This window comes from Mixophyes fleayi, chromosome 1 (assembly GCF_038048845.1).
Source record: "Mixophyes fleayi isolate aMixFle1 chromosome 1, aMixFle1.hap1, whole genome shotgun sequence".
Classification (NCBI taxonomy): Eukaryota; Metazoa; Chordata; class Amphibia; order Anura; family Limnodynastidae; genus Mixophyes; species Mixophyes fleayi.
Window position 1 is genome coordinate 365,765,561 of NC_134402.1, and position 20,486 is coordinate 365,786,046.

At 46.5% G+C, this 20,486-nt stretch overlaps 1 protein-coding gene across 1 annotated transcript in view; it reads left to right on the forward strand.

Annotated features, from left to right (window-relative positions):
• KREMEN1 (kringle containing transmembrane protein 1) overlaps positions 1–20,486 on the forward strand; it is a 151,697-nt gene that overhangs the window by 51,227 nt on the left and 79,984 nt on the right. Inside the window, exon 2 of the mRNA XM_075178549.1 lies at positions 1,860–2,022. Coding sequence (XP_075034650.1) covers positions 1,860–2,022 — 163 coding nt within the window. The remainder of the gene's footprint in view (positions 1–1,859; positions 2,023–20,486) is intronic.

The following is a 20,486-nucleotide window of genomic DNA, read 5'->3' on the forward strand; positions in this document are numbered from 1 at the left end:
CAGATCCCATACCTGTATTGAAATAAGTGTAGACATACTGGGCTTGAGTCATTAAGGAGAACAAAGCATAAAAGGGGAGTAACTTGGCAGAACCATGCTGCATTGGAGGAGGAGGTAAATTTAAAATGTGGGGAAAGATTTATAGTTGGGGTAGGGCATGTCCTACATAAACTTTAAATTTCTATGTAAAAATAAAGCTATCAAGAATTGATGTGCTATATGAAAGAGCAGCCAGTATTTTCATTATGTGCACAATAATAAACTAATTTGCACCCCTTGCATTGAAACATGGTTTGTCCAGGATCAAGGCCCACTGGGTTTTACTTTTTCTTTGTCCAACATTAGAAAATCATGCGCTGCAGCCGCTGGGCTATCATCACTAACAATTCAAGAAATTCTTATTTAGAGTCCATTGTATTGTTCAAATGTCATATAAAAGATTCTTTCCAAAAAAAGGTCTTAAGCTGCTTAGTTCTTGATTGCAATATACAGTATACCGCCCAGACTGAAATCAATTGATTACTCTGTTGCTATCTTTTTGCTTGAGATTTTTGTCATCTCTCTGCTGTAAGACTGCGGGAAGAGAGATACTCTTATTTGCAGCAGGATTTTCTTAGAAAAATCATCAAAGGGCAACTTTTTTGTTTGTTCTGTTTAAGAAACAGTGGTGTCTATACGTTGTAGTATATGGTAGTTCTCTTTTACTAAGTACATTTCTTATTGTTTGTATCCTGCACTTTCCACCCACTGAGAGCAACAACACTGGGCAATTATGAAACACAAATACGATTATTGTGTATTCCTTTATTTAGAAAATCCTTTATTGAGCTTAAGAAGTGATCTATTTCTTTGGGCTAACTGAGCATGGTTAGAGTGAGAGGCACTAAGAGTATATAAATCTCTTCTTATGTTCCAGTTCTGTAGCTAAAACACACTTCTGGTTTCTATTATTTAGCTGCTGTTATACAATAATGTAGAAAATTCATACACTTGCAGTAACAATCTGTATAACTATTATATGTGTGGAATAATAGGTTAAAATATAAAATAATCTGGATGTGTTAAGGAGAATAATGTATGGTAGATAAACATCAGGTAACCTCATACTCGCCAACTCTCCCGGAAAGTCCGGGAGACTCCCAAAATTCGAGTCAGTCTCCCGGGCTCCCGCGAGAGCTGGCATTTCTCCCGTATCCCGGAATTCCCTTGTTAAAATGACGCGATTCACCGAGAATCGCGTCATTTTGGTCCCGTCCCCTGCGACAAAACAGCATTTTACTTGTGGGGGTGGGGCCAAAATGATGCGCTTCACGGAGCCCCGCCCCCTCCCGCCCATTAGTCACGCCCCTCTCCCAGACGTCGCCTACTGAAAGTAGGTAAGTATGGGTAACCTTATGAGATGAGACTCAGAAGTGCACTTAATCAATAAAGTAATAATCTTTACTTTACATGAAGGCACTCTTTTCCATACCCTACCACAAATAATATTCGTTTGCTAAGGAGTGCGTTAAATGTGCCACAATCTCATATGGTATGACCTAACAATATACAAGGGCATACCTGCCTACAATGCTTTGGTATCTAAAAGAGGCATGGGCTTGTCAGAAATGGGTGGAGCGTGGCAGATCAGTCATGGATTGGTTGGATCGGGGGGAGTGGCCTGATTTGTCCCGATCGTCTAGTGGGCTGTAGTGAAGAGTGGCGTATGGTGCCATAGTTCAGTAAAAAGCAAGGTAGCAATCTGTGGTTTGGCCCATTGGGGTTATTACTGGTAGCTACACACATGAAAGTAGATATGTCACAATAGCAAATGAAAATTAAATGTATCTCTAACATCACCTTTAATATTTATATTCTAGAATGCTACACTGTTAACGGGGCTGATTACAGAGGAAAACAGAACCAGACATCTTTGGATTGGGGAAAGCCTTGTCTCTTCTGGAACGAGACCTTTCAGCATCCATACAACACTTTGAAATACCCCAATGGTGAGGGAGGATTGGGAGATCACAACTACTGCAGGTATGAATGCAGAATATTCCATGCCATGTTTTTATTATAAAAACCTCATTATAAAACACACCTCTATTTTCATAAGTTTTTACAATAATTCCTTCACTTCCCAAAACTCCTTTGTCCCTACATGACCCAAATGATCAGTCTGTCAACCTTGCTAGACTCCTTGAAGATGCCGGGCAGGTCTGAATCATTTCCAAGCACCAAACTAGAACTGCCAGCAGCATAATCAAGAGTGGGCACCTCTGAGACAGGTAGCTGCATGGCAGACCTGGGTTCAGAGATTGTCTGTCAGGCAAATGCATCTTAAGGAAGACTAATCTTGAAGCTGTTTCATCACTGGGACTAATTTCTTCCTAGGCATTGCCAGGACTATTCACTGTAATGGCTGTGTATGTGCCCTGCAGTGCTGGCATCTGTGATTGGCAAACAGAGAATTGCCAACTGAGCAGCAGGAAAAAGTGATATTTATAGACCATGCCTTGGCATCTAAAACTGACTTCAGCATTACATGACAGCATGAACTTGTATAGACAGAGAACTATAGTTATTCCAGCCGCATGTTCCACTACAATTCTTGGCTTATTGTCTGTCTGTTGCTTGGTATGTGGCCCAGACTACCTGTCTAAACAGAACAACCTGCAAGTCTGTGATCTGCTTGTTACAGTCATCACTTACTGAAATGGACTGTCTAAATATGTTTATGATTTGGCTCATAGTTAGGTTTGAGACATTGAAGTGGTTTAGTCTGTGATGCTTTTTAAACCAGATTAGTGTACATTTGGCATCTGCATGTGGTTTATTCATAGCTCCTGTGGAATTAAAATGTGTTTTGTATGGTCTTATATTTTCAGTAAAAGTCACATGGACATGGCAAAATCTGCTTATTTGTCCAGCAAGTGTAATTCAAGGTGTCCTTTCAGCTTCATCATCATTCAATTCCCAGCACCCCCTGTAATATCAGTCTGCGCCTAGTCTTGCAGGTTGGAGAATGTGCAGGGTGGGAACAGTAAAGTCATCACATACAATTCTTTATTCACTTTAGAGCCCCATACATTAATTTCACCTTTTCCACCTAAAATGTTGCACAATTTAGTCTCATTTATATCTTGTATTAATCATGTGAGTGAGGAGACATTGGGACTGTGTATGTTACATGTGGCACTTTTGGCGGTTTAATCTCTTTATACATTGAAAAAAAGAGGACGCCAATACCATGATCAGAAAATCTGTGCACATGAATGTAAAACCAGGTGCGCAACAATGGAGTTACGAATAAACATTTGCGCTGCAGTTTTACAGTTTTGCGTTTGTAAATGACCCTTTGTGAGGAAGTATTGGAAGGTAAGATATGCTGCAGTACTGGAGTATTGTTACATTTTTATCTACTAGGGAGTCATTAACAAAGCCGAAAAAATTAGGTGGGCCAGTGACAAATTAAAACTAACATGGACAAGAGTAAAAATGTCATGTGGAAGTACCCTCTACTATGACTTTGGAACCACTCCATTTATTAATAACTAAAAATATATCTCCTAAAACACTGCTTTTTGGAACCTTTAATTTAATCATGAGAGGAAGGGGACATCAGGCCTGTAGTTTCTATGTTCATTTGTACATTTTAATGTTTTTCATTGCATTGGTTTATGTATGCATATTAATGCACTGTCTCATATAAAATGTGTCTAGAAGGCACAAAAAGTAATCAATTTAATGGGAAGCATTTTATCTCCGAGGTCATGCAAATGTCAGATTGTTTTATGCATCCAAAACGCACCATCCCAACCCTTAGGAGATAATTGGAATATTTTGTGTTTGTATTTGGTTGCAGACTCAGGTGGATTACTGCCCTACATTATTGCAGTTAGTCACATTGAGCATAGAACACCCTTATCTGACCATGCCCAGGCAGTTACAACCACCAGAAGGAAGAGCATGTTGCCCCCCGGTCTATGCCATCTTCATGCCCTAATCCATAAGTGGGAGTAAATTAAAATAACATACAAATCAAAAGTCAATCAGACAAATTTCTATTGACAGCAAAAGAAACGATTGGCTACTTTAAACCTGATTTCTGGTATTAGTCGAGTCCTTTCTATGCACACACATATAAGAACATGATACAAGCAATACAAAATATGTCTTAGAAGAAAAAAAAAAATTTTTTCAGGTACCTTTGCATTTGTCTTCATAAAACACCCTAATAGAGTTATTAAGTGTTAGTAGGCAATATATTTTTATTAAATTACGTGTAGGGGATTTTCTGCTCTTTCTTTATTTGCATGTACTGCAATGTACTTTTGGTTTCCAGCATGTGAAGTCAATGTCAGTGAGTAGCATTTGGCACCAATATATTTTACAAACATTAAGACAGTTGTGGTCCCATGTTCACCGATAAGTTTGACATTTTGACACTGTCCACACAGACACATCCAATCATTCAACTCACTGTACAACCATATCACAAAGCAATCAGTCCTGGCTGTCATGGCAATAGGGTTTCTGGAATCCGTCTCGGGACCCTTGGGGCTAGCTGTGGCAGGAATGTGGTGGAAACTGGGAGGCCGGATGAGTGTCTTGCTCATAGGGGTACCTCTTTTCTTGTATACCAGATGTTAGGGGGAGGAATTACTGGACTGGACTCCGTACTGGAATAAACCACTGAAATCTGGACCTGATGGACTGGAACCTGGACGTGGGAACAGGAAGGACCTGACCCCACGACCAGAGACTCAATACCGCCAAGAACTCAGAAACTCAGAGGACTGTAGTACCACAACTGGGACTGGGAGGACTCAGAAGTCAGGCAGAGACTATACACTGGTTGGCAACCTCCTGACCAGAATAAGCCTGGAGCTGGCCCTGGACAACTTAGAACCTGAGGTAGGCCTGGAACTGGAAGTCGGTACCCCAAGACACAGAGATGGCTCCAGAAAGTTGATGATTTAAAACAACAACCTACTACCCCAGAGATGCAGTAGGAGAGACAGGAATAGGTTTATGAGAGGAGGATCCAGACAAAAGGTAACAGCTGGAAACTGTACACGAGCATATAGAATGAAGGTAAATCCACACGAGGAATAAATAGCCAAAGTCTTTATTTCAGCAAGCAGATTGAAGCTAAATTCACACAAAGGGTTAATGGTTTAAAGTCCATATAACAGCAACAAGATGAATCTGAATTCACACAAAGGGTTAATGGTTTGATACAACAGCAAACAGGATGAATCTAAACTCACTCAGAGAGTAAATGGTTGAAGTCCATGTATTAGCAACAGGATGAGGCTGAATTCACTCAGAGGGTAAATGCTTGAAATCTGTATACAGCAGGCAGAATGAAGCAGCAAACAGGATGAAGCTGAAGTCACACGAAGGGTTGACGGTTGAGATCTGTATACAGCAGGCAGGATGAAGCAGCAAACAAACAGCAACTATGGTAGTCTGGAACCAGGAACTATGAAAGTGTTGCACTGGCAATTTGCTGAGTGAAGGAGGAGACTCTTATAGTCTGCAGAGGAAGTTAATTGATTTATGAGATCAGGTGTTCAGACTCAGCAGGATGTTTAGCAAATGTCTCACCCAAGATGGTAGCCTCCAGTACTGCAGACAGAAGTCACACTTGTCCCAGGATAGAATGCTGTCTTCGACCAAAACGGAGATGTACAGTGATATGGTACCGCTGAGTGGTGTAAACAGGACTAAGACCCCGATTCGTGACACTGGTTTTATTACATATGGCAACTTTGTGTGAAGATTTTTCCTCAGATTACACCTGGAAATGTATTTATCTGCTTTTTTCAAGTACAACATGCAGGCGCTAAATGGGTCCCATAAAAAGTACAGAACAAGACACAATTTTCACAAGCACTGAGCTGTTGCAAAATTCTATTCACTTCTATTCTTGAACAAATTAGCCCATATTGCTGCTACAACATACAGTATGTACCATGAGGAAATCTAGGCACACAGTGTGTCAAAAGATGCTTTTGTGATACGGAACGGCTGTTTTGTGCTTCGTAATTGACCTTTATCTTAATAAATAGAAATTTATTAAGCTGCAATAAGCCAAAATCAGGAGAAATGGTCCAATTTATCAAAGGGTTAACACTGGAGAAATCATAGATTTCTCTGTCCCTAGCCTATTTTCAGCTCTTAGGACCGCCACAAATTGCCTACAAATTGTCCCATAAGTATTTCTTCATATATCTGTGTCTGATAAATATTGGGCACCATTAGCAGGGCTAGTACAATAGGTCTGGTAACCAGTGGTCTAGCTAGCAGGGTAGAAGCTGCCATGGGGGCTCCACAGCTGCCAGGCCTGTTGTAGCTGCCACCTATCCTGCTCACTGCAAGGAATTTGAAGTCCCAGAATGCTATGCTCTCAATTTTGGCTCGAGAAGGAAGTAGAGAGTGATACTCTGTAGCTGTCATCACTTCTTACCATGGACTAGAGAAACTGCTTCTCCTGCTAGTTGACATCAATTAATTTTATCAATGATCCTCAGAGACCATCGCACCTGAATGTCTATGTCTGCGCTCACATTTCTATTATGCGTCCATTATTATAGTATTAAACAAGTTATCTTTGTACAGAAGTTTTCTTGTGGTCCTGTCAGTTTTATCCTCTGGACATCTTTGCACCCTTTCTGGTCTACCATTAGTCATCCTTCACCATTACCCAGTGTTTAATTTGTCAATAAAAAAAAAGTGGAACTTCTATAAAAAGACAGGACAAATTCTGGGAGGACTGTAAAATTAAAGATTATGGGGGCCAAGAGAAGTGTTGGAACTGTGTTCTTGTGCATTCCAGCCTATGTTATTATACAGTCCATACATGTAGCTTCTTGTAAGCTAGAGCAGGAGTATTAGGGAACACCAACACTTGTAAACCAAGAGGTGTCCATTAATAATGAGTTCAAAGTTCAAGCGACTAAAGGCAAGAATCATCTATGTATGATCCATCAGACATCCAATAAACAGGCCTATCATCTGAATGCCTTCCCCAGGAAAATCTATAACATAATACAATAAAGGATTAACATTCCGCATTGGATGGACTTTAATTAGTAAAACTAAAATGCAAAGTTATATTTAATAGTATGCATGTTTTGGCAAATCAGCCAGTGTCCATAACACCTGTAATTGTCCCATACTTTTCTGAGTACTCTAATCATTTGCATCTTGCAGACAGCCTAGTGGGTGTAGATACCCCTCCCCATTGAAGGGCACATCAATGTTTGAGTGCAGAATAGATCAGCTTCTGTAGATTACAGATATAAATCACTAAGCAGATAGTCTGAAGGAGCCTATACACTTGGACCTTTATACAAAGATATAATGATCTGATGGAGTCATGCCTATTGAGTGCCCTGTGGTATCTACCAAATAGATACTTTGTGGAACAGCATTTTCCACTGCCTCTGTTAATGGTATCACTGTGTTATCACATAACCAATGTTGATGTGTAACACGGATGTATGGGTAGTGTGTAGGGATGTGCACCGGCGACTTTTGAGGTCTCGTGTTTTGTGTTTTGGATACGGATTTTCGTTATTTTTGAGGTTCGGATTTGTCTCGCAAAACACTTGACGAAAGGTCTCGGTTCGGATTTAAGGTATTGGATTCGGATTTTTTTTGAAAAAAACATAAAAAGTTTAAAAATCAAGTTTTTGGGCTTATTTTCACTCCTAGGCTATTATTAACCTCAATAACATTCAATAACAAGCATTTCCACTAATTTACAGTGTATTGTGAACACCTCACAATATAGTTATTAGTCCAAAACGTTGCAACAAGGTATCTTTCTGGACTGCGTAGAGGAGTGGGTCACCACAATATCTTAAAAACCCTGAACTTTTATGATTCGCACCAATAATTGTACCTGGACTGCGTAGAGGAGTGGGTCACCACAATATCTTAAAAACCCTGAACTTTTATGATTCGCACCAATAATTGTACCTGGACTGCGTAGAGGAGTGGGTCGCCACAATATCTTAAAAACCCTGAACTTTTATGATTCGCACCAATAATTGTACCTGGACTGCGTAGAGGAGTGGGTCACCACAATATCTTAAAAACCCTGAACTTTTATGATTCGCACCAATAATTGTACCTGGACTGCGTAGAGGAGTGGGTCACCACAATATCTTAAAAACCCTGAACTTTTATGATTCGCACCAATAATTGTACCTGGACTGCGTAGAGGAGTGGGTCACCACAATATCTTAAAAACCCTGAACTTTTATGATTCGCACCAATAATTGTACCTGGACTGCGTAGAGGAGTGGGTCACCACAATATATTAAAAACCCTGAACTTTTATGATTCGCACCAATAATTGTACCTGGACTGCGTAGAGGAGTGGGTCACCACAATATATTAAAAACCCTGAACTTTTATGATTCGCACCAATAATTGTACCTGGACTGCGTAGAGGAGTGGGTCACCACAATATCTTAAAAACCCTGAACTTTTATGATTCGCACCAATAATTGTACCTGGACTGCGTAGAGGAGTGGGTCACCACAATATATTAAAAACCCTGAACTTTTATGATTCGCACCAATAATTGTACCTGGACTGCGTAGAGGAGTGGGTCACCACAATATCTTAAAAACCCTGAACTTTTATGATTCGCACCAATAATTGTACCTGGACTGCGTAGAGGAGTGGGTCACCACAATATCTTAAAAACCCTGAACTTTTATGATTCGCACCAATAATTGTACCTGGACTGCGTAGAGGAGTGGGTCACCACAATATCTTAAAAACCCTGAACTTTTATGATTCGCACCAATAAATGTACCTGGACTGCGTAGAGGAGTGGGTCACCACAAGATATATTAAAAACCCTGAACTTTTATGATTCGCACCAATAAATGTACCTGGACTGCGTAGAGGAGTGGGTCACCACAATATCTATTAAAAACCCTGAACTTTTATGAATCGCACCAATAAATGTACCTGGACTGCGTATAGGAGTGGGTCACCACAAGATATCTTAAAAACCCTGAACTTTTATGAATCGCACCAATAAATGTACCTGGACTGCGTAGAGGAGTGGGTCACCACAATATATATTAAAAACCCTGAACTTTTATGATTCGCACCAATAAATGTATCTGGACTGCGTAGAGGAGTGGGCACTGGGCACCACAATAAAATATATAAAAAACCTTCAACAGATCTGCATTACACTACACATACGGCTGCTCCTCCATCCTCTCCATCATATACATGTTGGAGTTTTAGCGTGTGACAACCTCTTGTTTTTGATAATGTCAGTGCATTTGGAATATTTTTCAATTTGCCCCACACCACTGAATGTACTTTATCTATGATACGCAATACGCATCTATCTATCTTGACTGCGTAGTGTGGTGGCCCCGGTACACAATTTGGTACCGAGGCCACAATATAATTAAAAAACCCTCCACGTGTCGGAATTCCACCAAACAAGTATCTGGACTGCATAGTGGGGTGGCCCCGGTACCCAATTTGATACCGGGGCCACAATACCTCCTCCAAACATGCTACAGACAATTCGTCATTGAGAGACCCCAGACAGACAGGGTCGAAGTGTTATTGTTTGACTTTGTAAACCCAAAAAAATGTCCCTGTTGCACATAGTCGTGCAATGAAGACTGACTTTTTCATTTAAAGGCACGATCTTTAAAGTGTAGTGTTTGTAAGTCTAAGTCATATTATACTTTTGGTAAAATTGGTTTTTTTTGTTCCTCTTTATGGTAATTAATTAGTAATAGAATTAAAGTAGGAAATAGAATTAAATAGAATTAAAGTAGGAAATAGAGTGGTATAGAGTTGTAGTGTGGTATAGATAGAGTGGTCCACACAATATAATAATAAAACCCTCAACTGGTCTGAATTCCACCAAACAAGTATCTTGACTGCGTAGTGTGGTGGCCCCGGTACACAATTTGGTACCGGGGCCACAATACCTCCTCCAAACATGCTACAGACAATTCGTCATTGAGAGACCCCAGACAGACAGGGTCGAAGTGTTATTGTTTGACTTTGTAAACCCAAAAAAATGTCCCTGTTGCACTTGCACATAGTCGTGCAATGAAGACTGACTTTTTCATTTAAAGGCACGATCTTTAAAGTGTCAGAAAGAGAGAGAAGACACAGGAGAGGAGAGTTGTAGCTGGGGACCTGGGGTGGAAGCTCCCAGGCTCCCCCAGCATTGCCTGGAAGTCTGAGCGTGGTGACTGAGCCAGGGCAAGGAATGTGTGCCCTGGATGAGGGGGAGAACTCCATGCCACTATAGTGAACCCAAGAGAGAGGGGGACACTGCACATGGAAGAGGCCCTGGAGTGAGGGCTGCTACAAGAGGCATGGTAGCTGTAGTGTCAGATCCTGAGGCTGAGAGTACACAGAGTGACGTGTCAGAGCACAGGAGACATTATCCCCGCAGAGGAGGGATGAGCTGCAGTTGAGAGGTATGTTGTTGAAATAGGACATGCACACTTTAACAAACCAATCATTTCAGCGACAGGGCCTACCAAACAACTTTGACTGAAATGATTGGTTTGTTTGGGCCCCCACACCAAAAAAGCTATTCATCTCTCCCTGTACAGACTAAACAGGCTCTACTGAGGCAAGATGTCGTCCTCATCCTCAACCTCTGATTCCTCTCCCCCTACAGTGTCTACTTCCTCCTCATCACACATTATCAATTCGTCCCCGCTGGACTCCACAACCACAGGTCCCTCTGTAGTATCTGGAGGGCAGTGCTGTACTTCATTGAGGAATTGATTATTCATTTTTATAAACATCATTTTTTCAACGTTGTGAGGAAGCAACCTCCTTCGCCGCTCACTGACCAGGTTCCCCGCTGCACTAAAAACTCTTTCCGAGTACACACTGGAGGGGGGACAACTCAGGTAAAATAGAGCCAGTTTGTACAGGGGCTTCCAAACTGCCTTTTTTTCCTGCCAGTAACAATATGGACTGTCTGACATGTCTACTTGGATGGTGTCAGCAAAGTAATCATCCACAATTTTTTCTATTGTCACAGCATCCAATGCAGCGAGAGTAGACATGTCTGCAATGGTTGGCAGGTCCTTCAGTCCGGACCAGATGTTATCAGCATCCCCGCCAGTGCCTCTTTTGGGAAAACTGAGCTTTTTCCTCGCAGCCATAGATGTGGAAGAAAATGAGGGTGGAGCTGTTGGCATGTCACGGTCCTCTTCAGAGGACAATCTCCTGACCAGCAGGTCTTTGCACCGCTGTAGACTTGTGTCCGCCGGAAACAGAGACACAACATACGCTTTAAACCGAGGATCGAGCACGGTGGCCAGAATGTATTCCTCTGACTTTAAAAGAGTGACCACCCTCGGATCCTGGCAAAGCGTACGAAGGGCTACATCCACAAGAGCTACATGCTTGCTGTAATCGCAATGGCTTACCAGCTCCTCCCTCACTTTCTCCAGCTGCTTCTGCAACAGCCTGATCAGGGGAATGACCTGACTCAAGCTGGCAGTGTCGGAACTGACTTCTCGTGTGGCAAGTTCAAATGGCTGCAGAACCTTGCACAACACGGAAATCAGTCTCCACTGCGCTTGACTCAGGCGCATCCCCACTCCTTTGCCTATGTCGTAGGTGGCTGTGTAGGCCTGAATGGCCTTTTGCTGCTCCTCCATCCTCTGCAGCATATAGAGGGTGGAGTTCCAGCGCGTCACAACCTCTTGTTTGAGGTGATGGCAGGGCAGGTTCAAGCTTTTTTGATGTGCCTCTAGTCTGCGGTAGGCACTGGCTGAATGCCGAAAGTGTCCAGCAATTTTGCGGGCCACCGCAAGCATCTCCTGCACACCCCTGTCACTCTTGAGGTAATGCTGCACCACCAAATTAATGGTGTGGGCAAAACATGGGACGTGCTGGAAATTGCCCATATTTAATGCCCGCACAATGTTACTGGCATTGTCTGACACCACAAATCCCCATGAGAGTCTAAGTGGGGTAAGCCACTGGGAGATAATTTCCCTCATTTTCTCTAATATGTTGTCAGCGTTGTGCCTCTTATTAAAGCCTGTAATGCACAATGTTGCCTGCCTTTGCATGAGCAGCCATTTTGTAGATGCTGCTACTGATGCAGCTGTTGCTGTTGCTGCGGAAGGGGATGCATCTACCCAGTGGGCTGTCACAGTCATATAGTCCTTCGTTTGCCCAGAACCACTTGTCCACATGTCCGTGGTTAAGTGGACAGTGGGAACAACCGCATTTTTAAGAGCACTGAGGACACTTGATCGTACTTCTCTGTACATTTTTGGTATCGCCTGCCTAGTGAAGTGGAATCTCGAGGGGATTTGGTACCGGGGACACAATACCTCCATCAACCCTCTAAATCCCACTCCACTGATGGCGGACACCGGGCGCACGTCTAACACCAACATTGCAGTTACAGCCGCAGTTATACGCTTTGCAATAGGGTGACTACTATCGTATTTGGTGGTCATGGCAAACGACTGTTGGACGGTCAATTGTTTGGTGAAAGACTTAGCGGTCTTACGACTTCCCCTCTGGGAAGATGACCGACTAACAGCAGCAACAGCAGCAGTGGCAGTAGTAGGCGTACCGCTGCAGGATTCCTCGGATGAATCCCGTATTGAGGAGGACTCAGTCTGGCTGCTGACTTGGGCTGCAGGACTGAATCTGATGGAGATTGTGGAGGAAGTTGACGAGGAGGGTGTTGCTGGTGTGTATCCAACTGGACCACGGGATTTAGGTGTCCCTGTACCGATGAGGGTCCTAGCCCCAGTTCCTGAACTAACCACTGAACTATGAAGGTTATTCAGGTGACGTATAAGGGAGGATGTTCCTAGGTGGGCAAGATCCTTACCCCTGCTTATTTGAGCTTTACATAAGCTACATATTGCCATACATTGGTTGTCTGGATTTGGATAAAAATAACTCCAGACCGAAGAGGTGCATTTTTTGGTCTTCTGACCAGGCATGACGATGGGCTTTTTCATCCCATGGACATCAGCTGTTTCCCCCCCTGGTGCCTCATTTACAATAACCACATCACCATCCTCATCATCAAGTTCCTCCACAGCGCCAGCTACATCATCAATAGCCTCCTCCCGAGCCACCTCTTCCCGTACAGTGATGGGAAGGTCAGGCTTGACAACCACCAACACCCTTGGACTCGCCTTGGGGATTTGTGATAATTTCTCTTTAGAAGGCAGAGTTGTTTGCTGTTTTGTTGCTGACAGCATAACTCTCTTCAATTTTTTGTAGGGGGGGGGAGGAGGAGGAGGGCTAAGATCCGTGGGTGAAGCTGAACCACTAGTCATGAACACGGGCCAGGGCCTAAGCCGTTCCTTGCCACTCCGTGTCGTAAATGGCATATTGGCAACTTTACGTTTCTCCTCAGATGATTTTAAGTTTCTCTTTTTGCTACTTTTTCTTAACTTGGGCTTTTTGGATTTTACATGCCCGGTACTACGAGATTGGGCATCGGGCTTGGAAGACGACGTTGATGGCATTTCATCGTCTATGTCATGACTAGTGGCAGCAGCTTCAGCATTAGGAGGAAGTGGGTCTTGATCTTTCCCTACTTTATCCTCCAAATTTTTGGTCTCCATTATATGTAGCACAAGATACTGCAGAATGTGTGAACTTGGTAATATTGCAGTACCAATGGACTTATACTGCTGGATTGGTTTTGCAAATTTGGTTATAATTATTATTTTTTATTTTTTTTTTTAAATTTTTTTATTTTTTTTTACTTTTTTTCTTATTTTTAAAAAACTTGGGAATAGTGGGGAAATAACTATGCCCTTAGAAGCACAGAGCATAGGACACAGCACCACTGGACTGAACAGGACACGGCACAGGACCCAGCAGCACTACGGAACTCAGCAGGACAGAGCACAGGACACAGCACCACTGGACTGATACTGCAGAATGTGTGAACTTGGTAATATTGCAGTACCAATGGACTTATAATGCTGGATTGGTTTTGCAAATTTGGTTATAATTATTATATATTTATTTTTTTTTTAAATTTTTTATTTTTTTTTACTTTTTTTTTATTTTTTAAAAACTTGGGAATAATGGGGAAATAACTATGCCCTTAGAAGCACAGAGCACAGGACACAGCACCACTGGACTGAACAGGACACGGCACAGGACCCAGCAGCACTACGGAACTCAGCAGGACAGAGCACAGGACACAGCACCACTGGACTGATACTGCAGAATGTGTAAACTTTGTAATATTGCAGTACCACTGGACTTTTACTGCTGAATGTGTGAACTTGGTAATATTGCAGTACCAATGGGCTTATACTGCAGGATTGGTTGTGAAAATTTTGTGGTAATTAAAAAATATTAAAGTAGTTTTTGGTATTTTTTAAAAAAACTTTTTTTTATTTTTTTAAACACAGGGGAATATTGGGGAAATAACTATGCCCTTAGAAGCACAGAGCACAGGACACAGCACCACTGGACTGAACAGGACACAGCACAGGACCCAGCAGCACCACTGACCTCAGAAGGACAGAGCACAGCACACAGCACCACTGGACTGATACTGCAGAACACAGCACAGCACAGCACTAAACAGCACAGCACAGCACTAAACAGCACAGAACTAAACAGCACAGAACTAAACAGCACAGAACTAAACAGCACAGAACTAAACAGCACAGAGGACCACCTAACACACCCTCCCTCTACCCTGATCAATGCCCGAGTGAAGATGGCGGCGACTAGCGGGGAATTTATAGGATCCGAGTATCGCGAGATCCGACAACGGGATTATGAGTCAGAGCCTCAGTTTCACTTTTGAATTTGGCGCCAATACCCGGATCTGTCTCGGATCCGACTCGGATCCGCAACGTTCGGGTGGGCTCGGATTTCAGAAATCCGAGTGCGCTCATCCCTAGTAGTGTGTCAGATGAGTTATGATATAGTGTTATGCAATTAGCTAATTAAATAGATGTAAGGTATTGTTAAATTAATGGTATATAAATAATGATTTTTTTAATACATGTATATTTTAAATCAAATTAATCAATATTTTATTAAGGTTATTTATAATAAAAGTGTGTCGTGAAAAAAATGGAAGTAAATGTAAAAAAAGACACATTGAAAACTTCCGTGCTAGGTTGTTTCACAGCGCACTCTTGTCCCTGTCAAAATGAAGAATTGTTATGTGTGCTTTAATACATATATGAAAATATACATGTCCATATACGTAAAGCCAGATGATTTATTTAAGCCTCAACAACATAATATTTTACAAGCTGGAATGCAGCGATCATGGGAGAGCTACAGGACACAGTTCTGGTTTCATGTTTCCTATTGTACCAACAGATGGAGAAACAGTTTTGCCAGTGCCAACGAGAGATAGTGTGCTGATAATTCCAAAATATTTTGCTGGAATTGCTTTCTTCTGTATAACTGATACTGTACTATAAACAGGTGGAACCCGCAAAGCACTGGAGGCCTGGTTTACTAATGAAGAAGCAGAACACATTTGTTGCCAATTTACTGTGTTTGGCATAGTTAGTAATTATACAGGCATTTTTGCATCCTGGAGAGTTTTTGTCATATTTTGTCATGTGCAGTAGGACAATGGCCTCATTATTTCCTTGCATAATTCACAAAGTTATATGTACTTATATAAGCTATCCAAAGAAAAAGCTCAAAACTTCCATCAGAAACACATGAAGTACCTCCAGGGTCATATCTGTGTGGAGTCCTCACTGTGTTTGCATGGGATTCTTCTAGGTGATGACAGAGCTAGATTAAGGTTTGGGGGATGGGGGGGGGGGACTGTGGGACTTAAGACCAGGCCTGCCAAGAGTAATTCAGGGCCCCGGTACAACAACTTCATGGAGCTGTGAGAGCGGTACTCCCGAAGAACGTCTCGAAGGATCCCCTGTAATGAGGAAAGGTTCTCACCTGATCCCGAGGGTCGCTATGGGCGGAACCCGTCAAGTGCAGGAGGCTTCTGCTGCAGTCACGGTCCCTCCTGCGTGCGAGAGGAACAGAGGCACGAAAACAATGGGGGAAGTGGAAGGGGGTGTCCGGAATGCCGCCCAGGACTAGAGGGTTACTCAGCCCCGCTTGGCGACTCTCCGTTTTATTCTGGCCAAGCCACGCGGCTCCAAGAGTTCGGGGTAGAGAACGTTCTCGCCCGAACTCCCTACTCCCCTCTGGAGAGGGCCACAAGTGTGGGGACAAGACTCACTCCGCCGGCGGTGCGCCGCGAGGTATCACAGTCCCCACCCAGAACCGTCAGTCTCCTGCCGGCGTGCGGGCGGACTCCGTCTTACCCCACGAGGCACCGTCCGCCCTGGAACCGTCAAGCAACCCTGCCGGAACTCAGGCCGGACACCCCAATGGAACCGTGGACGGCCGTGACCAACCCCGGAACTCACCAGGGCAGGGCTGTACTGCCCCAGTGGAACCGCGGAACGTCCGAACCGCCCTCGGAACTCAGAAGGGCTGTGCTACACTACTTCCAAGGCACCGAGGGAGACCTTGATCTCTCCCAGCCCGCGAAGAAGTCGTGCCACACCGCCGCCCAAGGATCTGCCCCACCAGGGTCTACACGGAAGGGGGAAGGGAAAGGGGATAGACAATACTTACCGGCTCGGGAGACCCTCCTCGGTCCTTCTCCCTGGGGTGGGACGTAGCTTGCCTACTTGCCCTTTCCAGGCCGTACGCACGGCTCGGGAACGAGTTGAGTCCACCCGGCGTTCAGTCCCAACACACCACTTCCCGACCCCTGCAGGGAGACACAACACGCCCCAACCACCCACTACACCGTACAATACCCCCCCAATACAATACTCAATTGACAGTACAATACTCAGGACCCTATTAACACGGAAAAGTGTAATATCAAAGCAGAGTGTGTGTGTTCCTGTCCTACTCTGCCCAAGGGTGATACGGTTAGGAAAAAGGGAGAGAGGGAACAAAGACAGAATTCCACGGCAGGGCCTAAAGCCTAGGGGTGACCTGAGGGCCTCGCGCCCTAAGGAATCTACTCAGGGCCTGGTGCCCTATTGGGTCTAACGGGAGCTACCAAATGGAAAGGCAGACTTAATGGACGCCGGCAGAAGGCCCTGGGCCCGGGTAAAGAGTGTCCGATAGCCTGCGGGCGTGGGCCCGGGAGGGGTGGTCCCCACTGGGGTCTTACCTGGTCTAGGTCCTCCGCTCGCGACGTCAGCGTAACTCCTCTTCGGTCCTGCTGCTGCTGCTACCGTGGGTGCTGCTGCTGCTGAGGGTGCTGCTGCTGAGGGTGCTGCTGCTGCTGCTATGGGTGCCGCTGCTGCTGCTGCTACCGTGGGTGCTGCTGCTGCTGAGGGTGCTGCTGCTGAGGGTGCTGCTGCTGAGGGTGCTGCTGCTGAGGGTGCTGCTGCTGTGTCCGGACGTCCTTCCTCCAGCTTCACTTCCCGCCGAACAGAGCGCTTCCCACGTGGCCGCCGACAATATCCCCGGGCCAGGCGCTTCCCTATGACCTCATCACGGCCGGGAGCCGTGATTGGTCCGTGGCCGGGCGCCGTGATTGGCCCGCGGCCCGTGTGTGGAGCCGGCAGGGCCTAAAGCCTAGGGGTGACCTGAGGGCCTCGCGCCCTAAGGAATCTACTCAGGGCCTGGTGCCCTATTGGGTCTAACGGGAGCTACCAAATGGAAAGGCAGACTTAATGGACGCCGGCAGAAGGCCCTGGGCCCGGGTAAAGAGTGTCCGATAGCCTGCGGGCGTGGGCCCGGGAGGGGTGGTCCCCACTGGGGTCTTACCTGGTCTAGGTCCTCCGCTCGCGACGTCAGCGTAACTCCTCTTCGGTCCTGCTGCTGCTGCTACCGTGGGTGCTGCTGCTGCTGAGGGTGCTGCTGCTGAGGGTGCTGCTGCTGAGGGTGCTGCTGCTGAGGGTGCTGCTGCTGTGTCCGGACGTCCTTCCTCCAGCTTCACTTCCTGCCGAACAGAGCGCTTCCCACGTGGCCGCCGACAATATCCCCGGGCCAGGCGCTTCCCTATGACCTCATCACGGCCGGGAGCCGTGATTGGTCCGTGGCCGGGCGCCGTGATTGGCCCGCGGCCCGTGTGTGGAGCCGGCGTCTCCACACATCCCCCTACGTTTCCCATTGCAGTCCCTGCAATGACGGCTTGGGACCAATCGAAATGCGGATCGGCGAATCGTGGGGCCGGAACGCCTCGATTGCTCCTCTGTGACTGCCGAGGCGCCATGAGTCTTAGCGGAGAGGAAGGGACAGGGCGATCCGGGTCCGTTTGCGTCTGGGGGCCAAGGGTGGGGGTTTGTAGGGTTGTCGCCTCCCATCCTACGTTTCCGGGTGCTTCTGCGAGGTCGTCCGATCTTTTATCTCGGGGGGAGCCCGGCAAAGCTGGTCGGGGTACCTCCACCCACCCTTTCTCGGTTTCGCCCCCTGGGGATGGTGCGGGTCCCAGAATTTCCGGGACCGGGTCCTCTGCTGGGGCCTCATGGAACAGGCAGGGCCTCAGCTTGTCTCGGTGTAGTATTTTCGTGAGTCCGGGTACCTTGGTGGACTCAACCTCGTAGGCGGGGCTTTCTGGACTCAACCGCCGCCGGACCACATAGGGGGCGGTTTCCCATCTCTCTTGTAGCTTGTCTGCCGGTTTAGACACGTGGACGATGACGCGCTGCCCTTCTGTGAAGTCCGGGGGTGCCTTTCGCTGGGCGCCATCATGGATCTTGGCTTCGATGTTGTGTTTGGCAAGGCTGCATGCGATCTTCAGCCGCCGCCGTTGCTCCATGACCCAGGCAGGACATGTCCATTGCTCCTCCTCTGCGGGTCCCAGAGCCAGCTCTTGCATGTCCTTCCCTGCTCGGCCAAACATTAAGAAATAGGGTGTGTACCCGGTGGTGCTATGTACTCGGTTGTTGTAAGCCCACGTAAGATCCGGCACCGCGGCTGGCCAGTGGGTCCGCTGTTCCTTTTCGAGGGTTCGCAGCATCTGGATTAGGGTCCGATTGAAGCGCTCACACCCGCCATTCCCTTGGGGGTGGTAGGGGGTAGTCCTAGACCGGCGTATCCCATACATGTCGCAGAGTCCTTGCATGATGCGCCCCTGGAAACAGGCTCCCTGGTCGGAGTGGATTCGCTCCGGGCAGCCGTACTTCTTGATGAAATCTTCCACGACGGCTGTGACGGCGGACTCAGCCGTCTGGTCCCGGGTAGGGGTCACGACGGTGAACTTGGTAAAATGATCGGTCATGACCAATGCATACTGATGTCCGCGGGTAGACTCTCCGATAGCCACGTAGTCGATCATGAGGAGCTCCAGGGGCCGTCCCGACGAGATGGTGTGGACGGGCACCCGTTGTTGGGTGGGTTTGGTCACGCCACATCTTCGGCATTCACGGCACACTTGTTCCACTAACGTTGGCAGCCCTGGCCAATAGAACCGCTGTCTTAGCCATTGGGTTGTTTTCATGGCCCCCAGGTGGGCGCCTCGAACATGGGCCTCCTCGGCCAGGCGCCGCGTGGTTTCGGCTGGCACCACAATCTGCCACACCGGTCGTAGTTCGTGTTCCAAATAGGCGCGGCGTCGCAGCACGCCCTCGTGCACCGCCAGCTGGTTCCAATGCTCCACAAGTTTCTGTTCGCTCACCGGCAGGCGCTTCCTCTCCCCCTTCGAGGGCCAGTGTCCCTGCTGGCACCACTGGAAGACCTGGCGTATACCGGGGTCCCATTGTTGTTCTGCGGCCCAGTCCGGCATCTGGTTGGCAAGGAGGGTGGCGCATATTCTGCCGTCTAGCGGTGTCTTGGAGACCATTTTGTGAAACCGGGTGAAGTTTGGGATTTCCACTTCCTCCTCTTCTTCGTCTTTGGAGTGAGTTGTCATGACCACTGGGAATCTGGAGAGTGCGTCGGCGTTGCCGTTATTCCGGCCGGGGCGATAGCGGAAGCGATGAGAGAACTTGGCCAAGCGGGCTCGCCACCGTTGTTCTAAGGCTCCTAATTTGGCCGAGTCCAGGTGCACCAGTGCACTGTTATCGGTGACTACCTCCACCTCCGCGGCCGTTAAGTACTCTGCAAATTTTTCGGTCATGGCCCACACGACTGCCAAGAACTCCAGTTTGAAGGAGCTGTAATTGGCGGGGTTTCGCTCGGAGTCGTGCAAGGCCCGGCTGGCATAGGCGATCACGCGCTCCTTACCATCCTGTATCTGAGCCAGTACTGCTCCTAGCCCTTGGTGGCTGCCATCCGTGTACAGGATGAACGGCTGGCTGAAGTCGGCGTATGCCAACACGGGGGCGCGGGTCAGTTCTTCTTTTAGCTGGGCGAAAGCAGCCTCGTGGAGGGCATTCCACGCCTCCACTCGGGACTTGGCTCCCGCAGGGCTTCCTCGGAGCAAGTCAAACAATGGTCCGGCGATCTTGGAGAATCCCTTGATGAACCTGCGGTAATACCCAACGAGGCCCAGAAACGCCCGAAGCTCCGTGATGGTC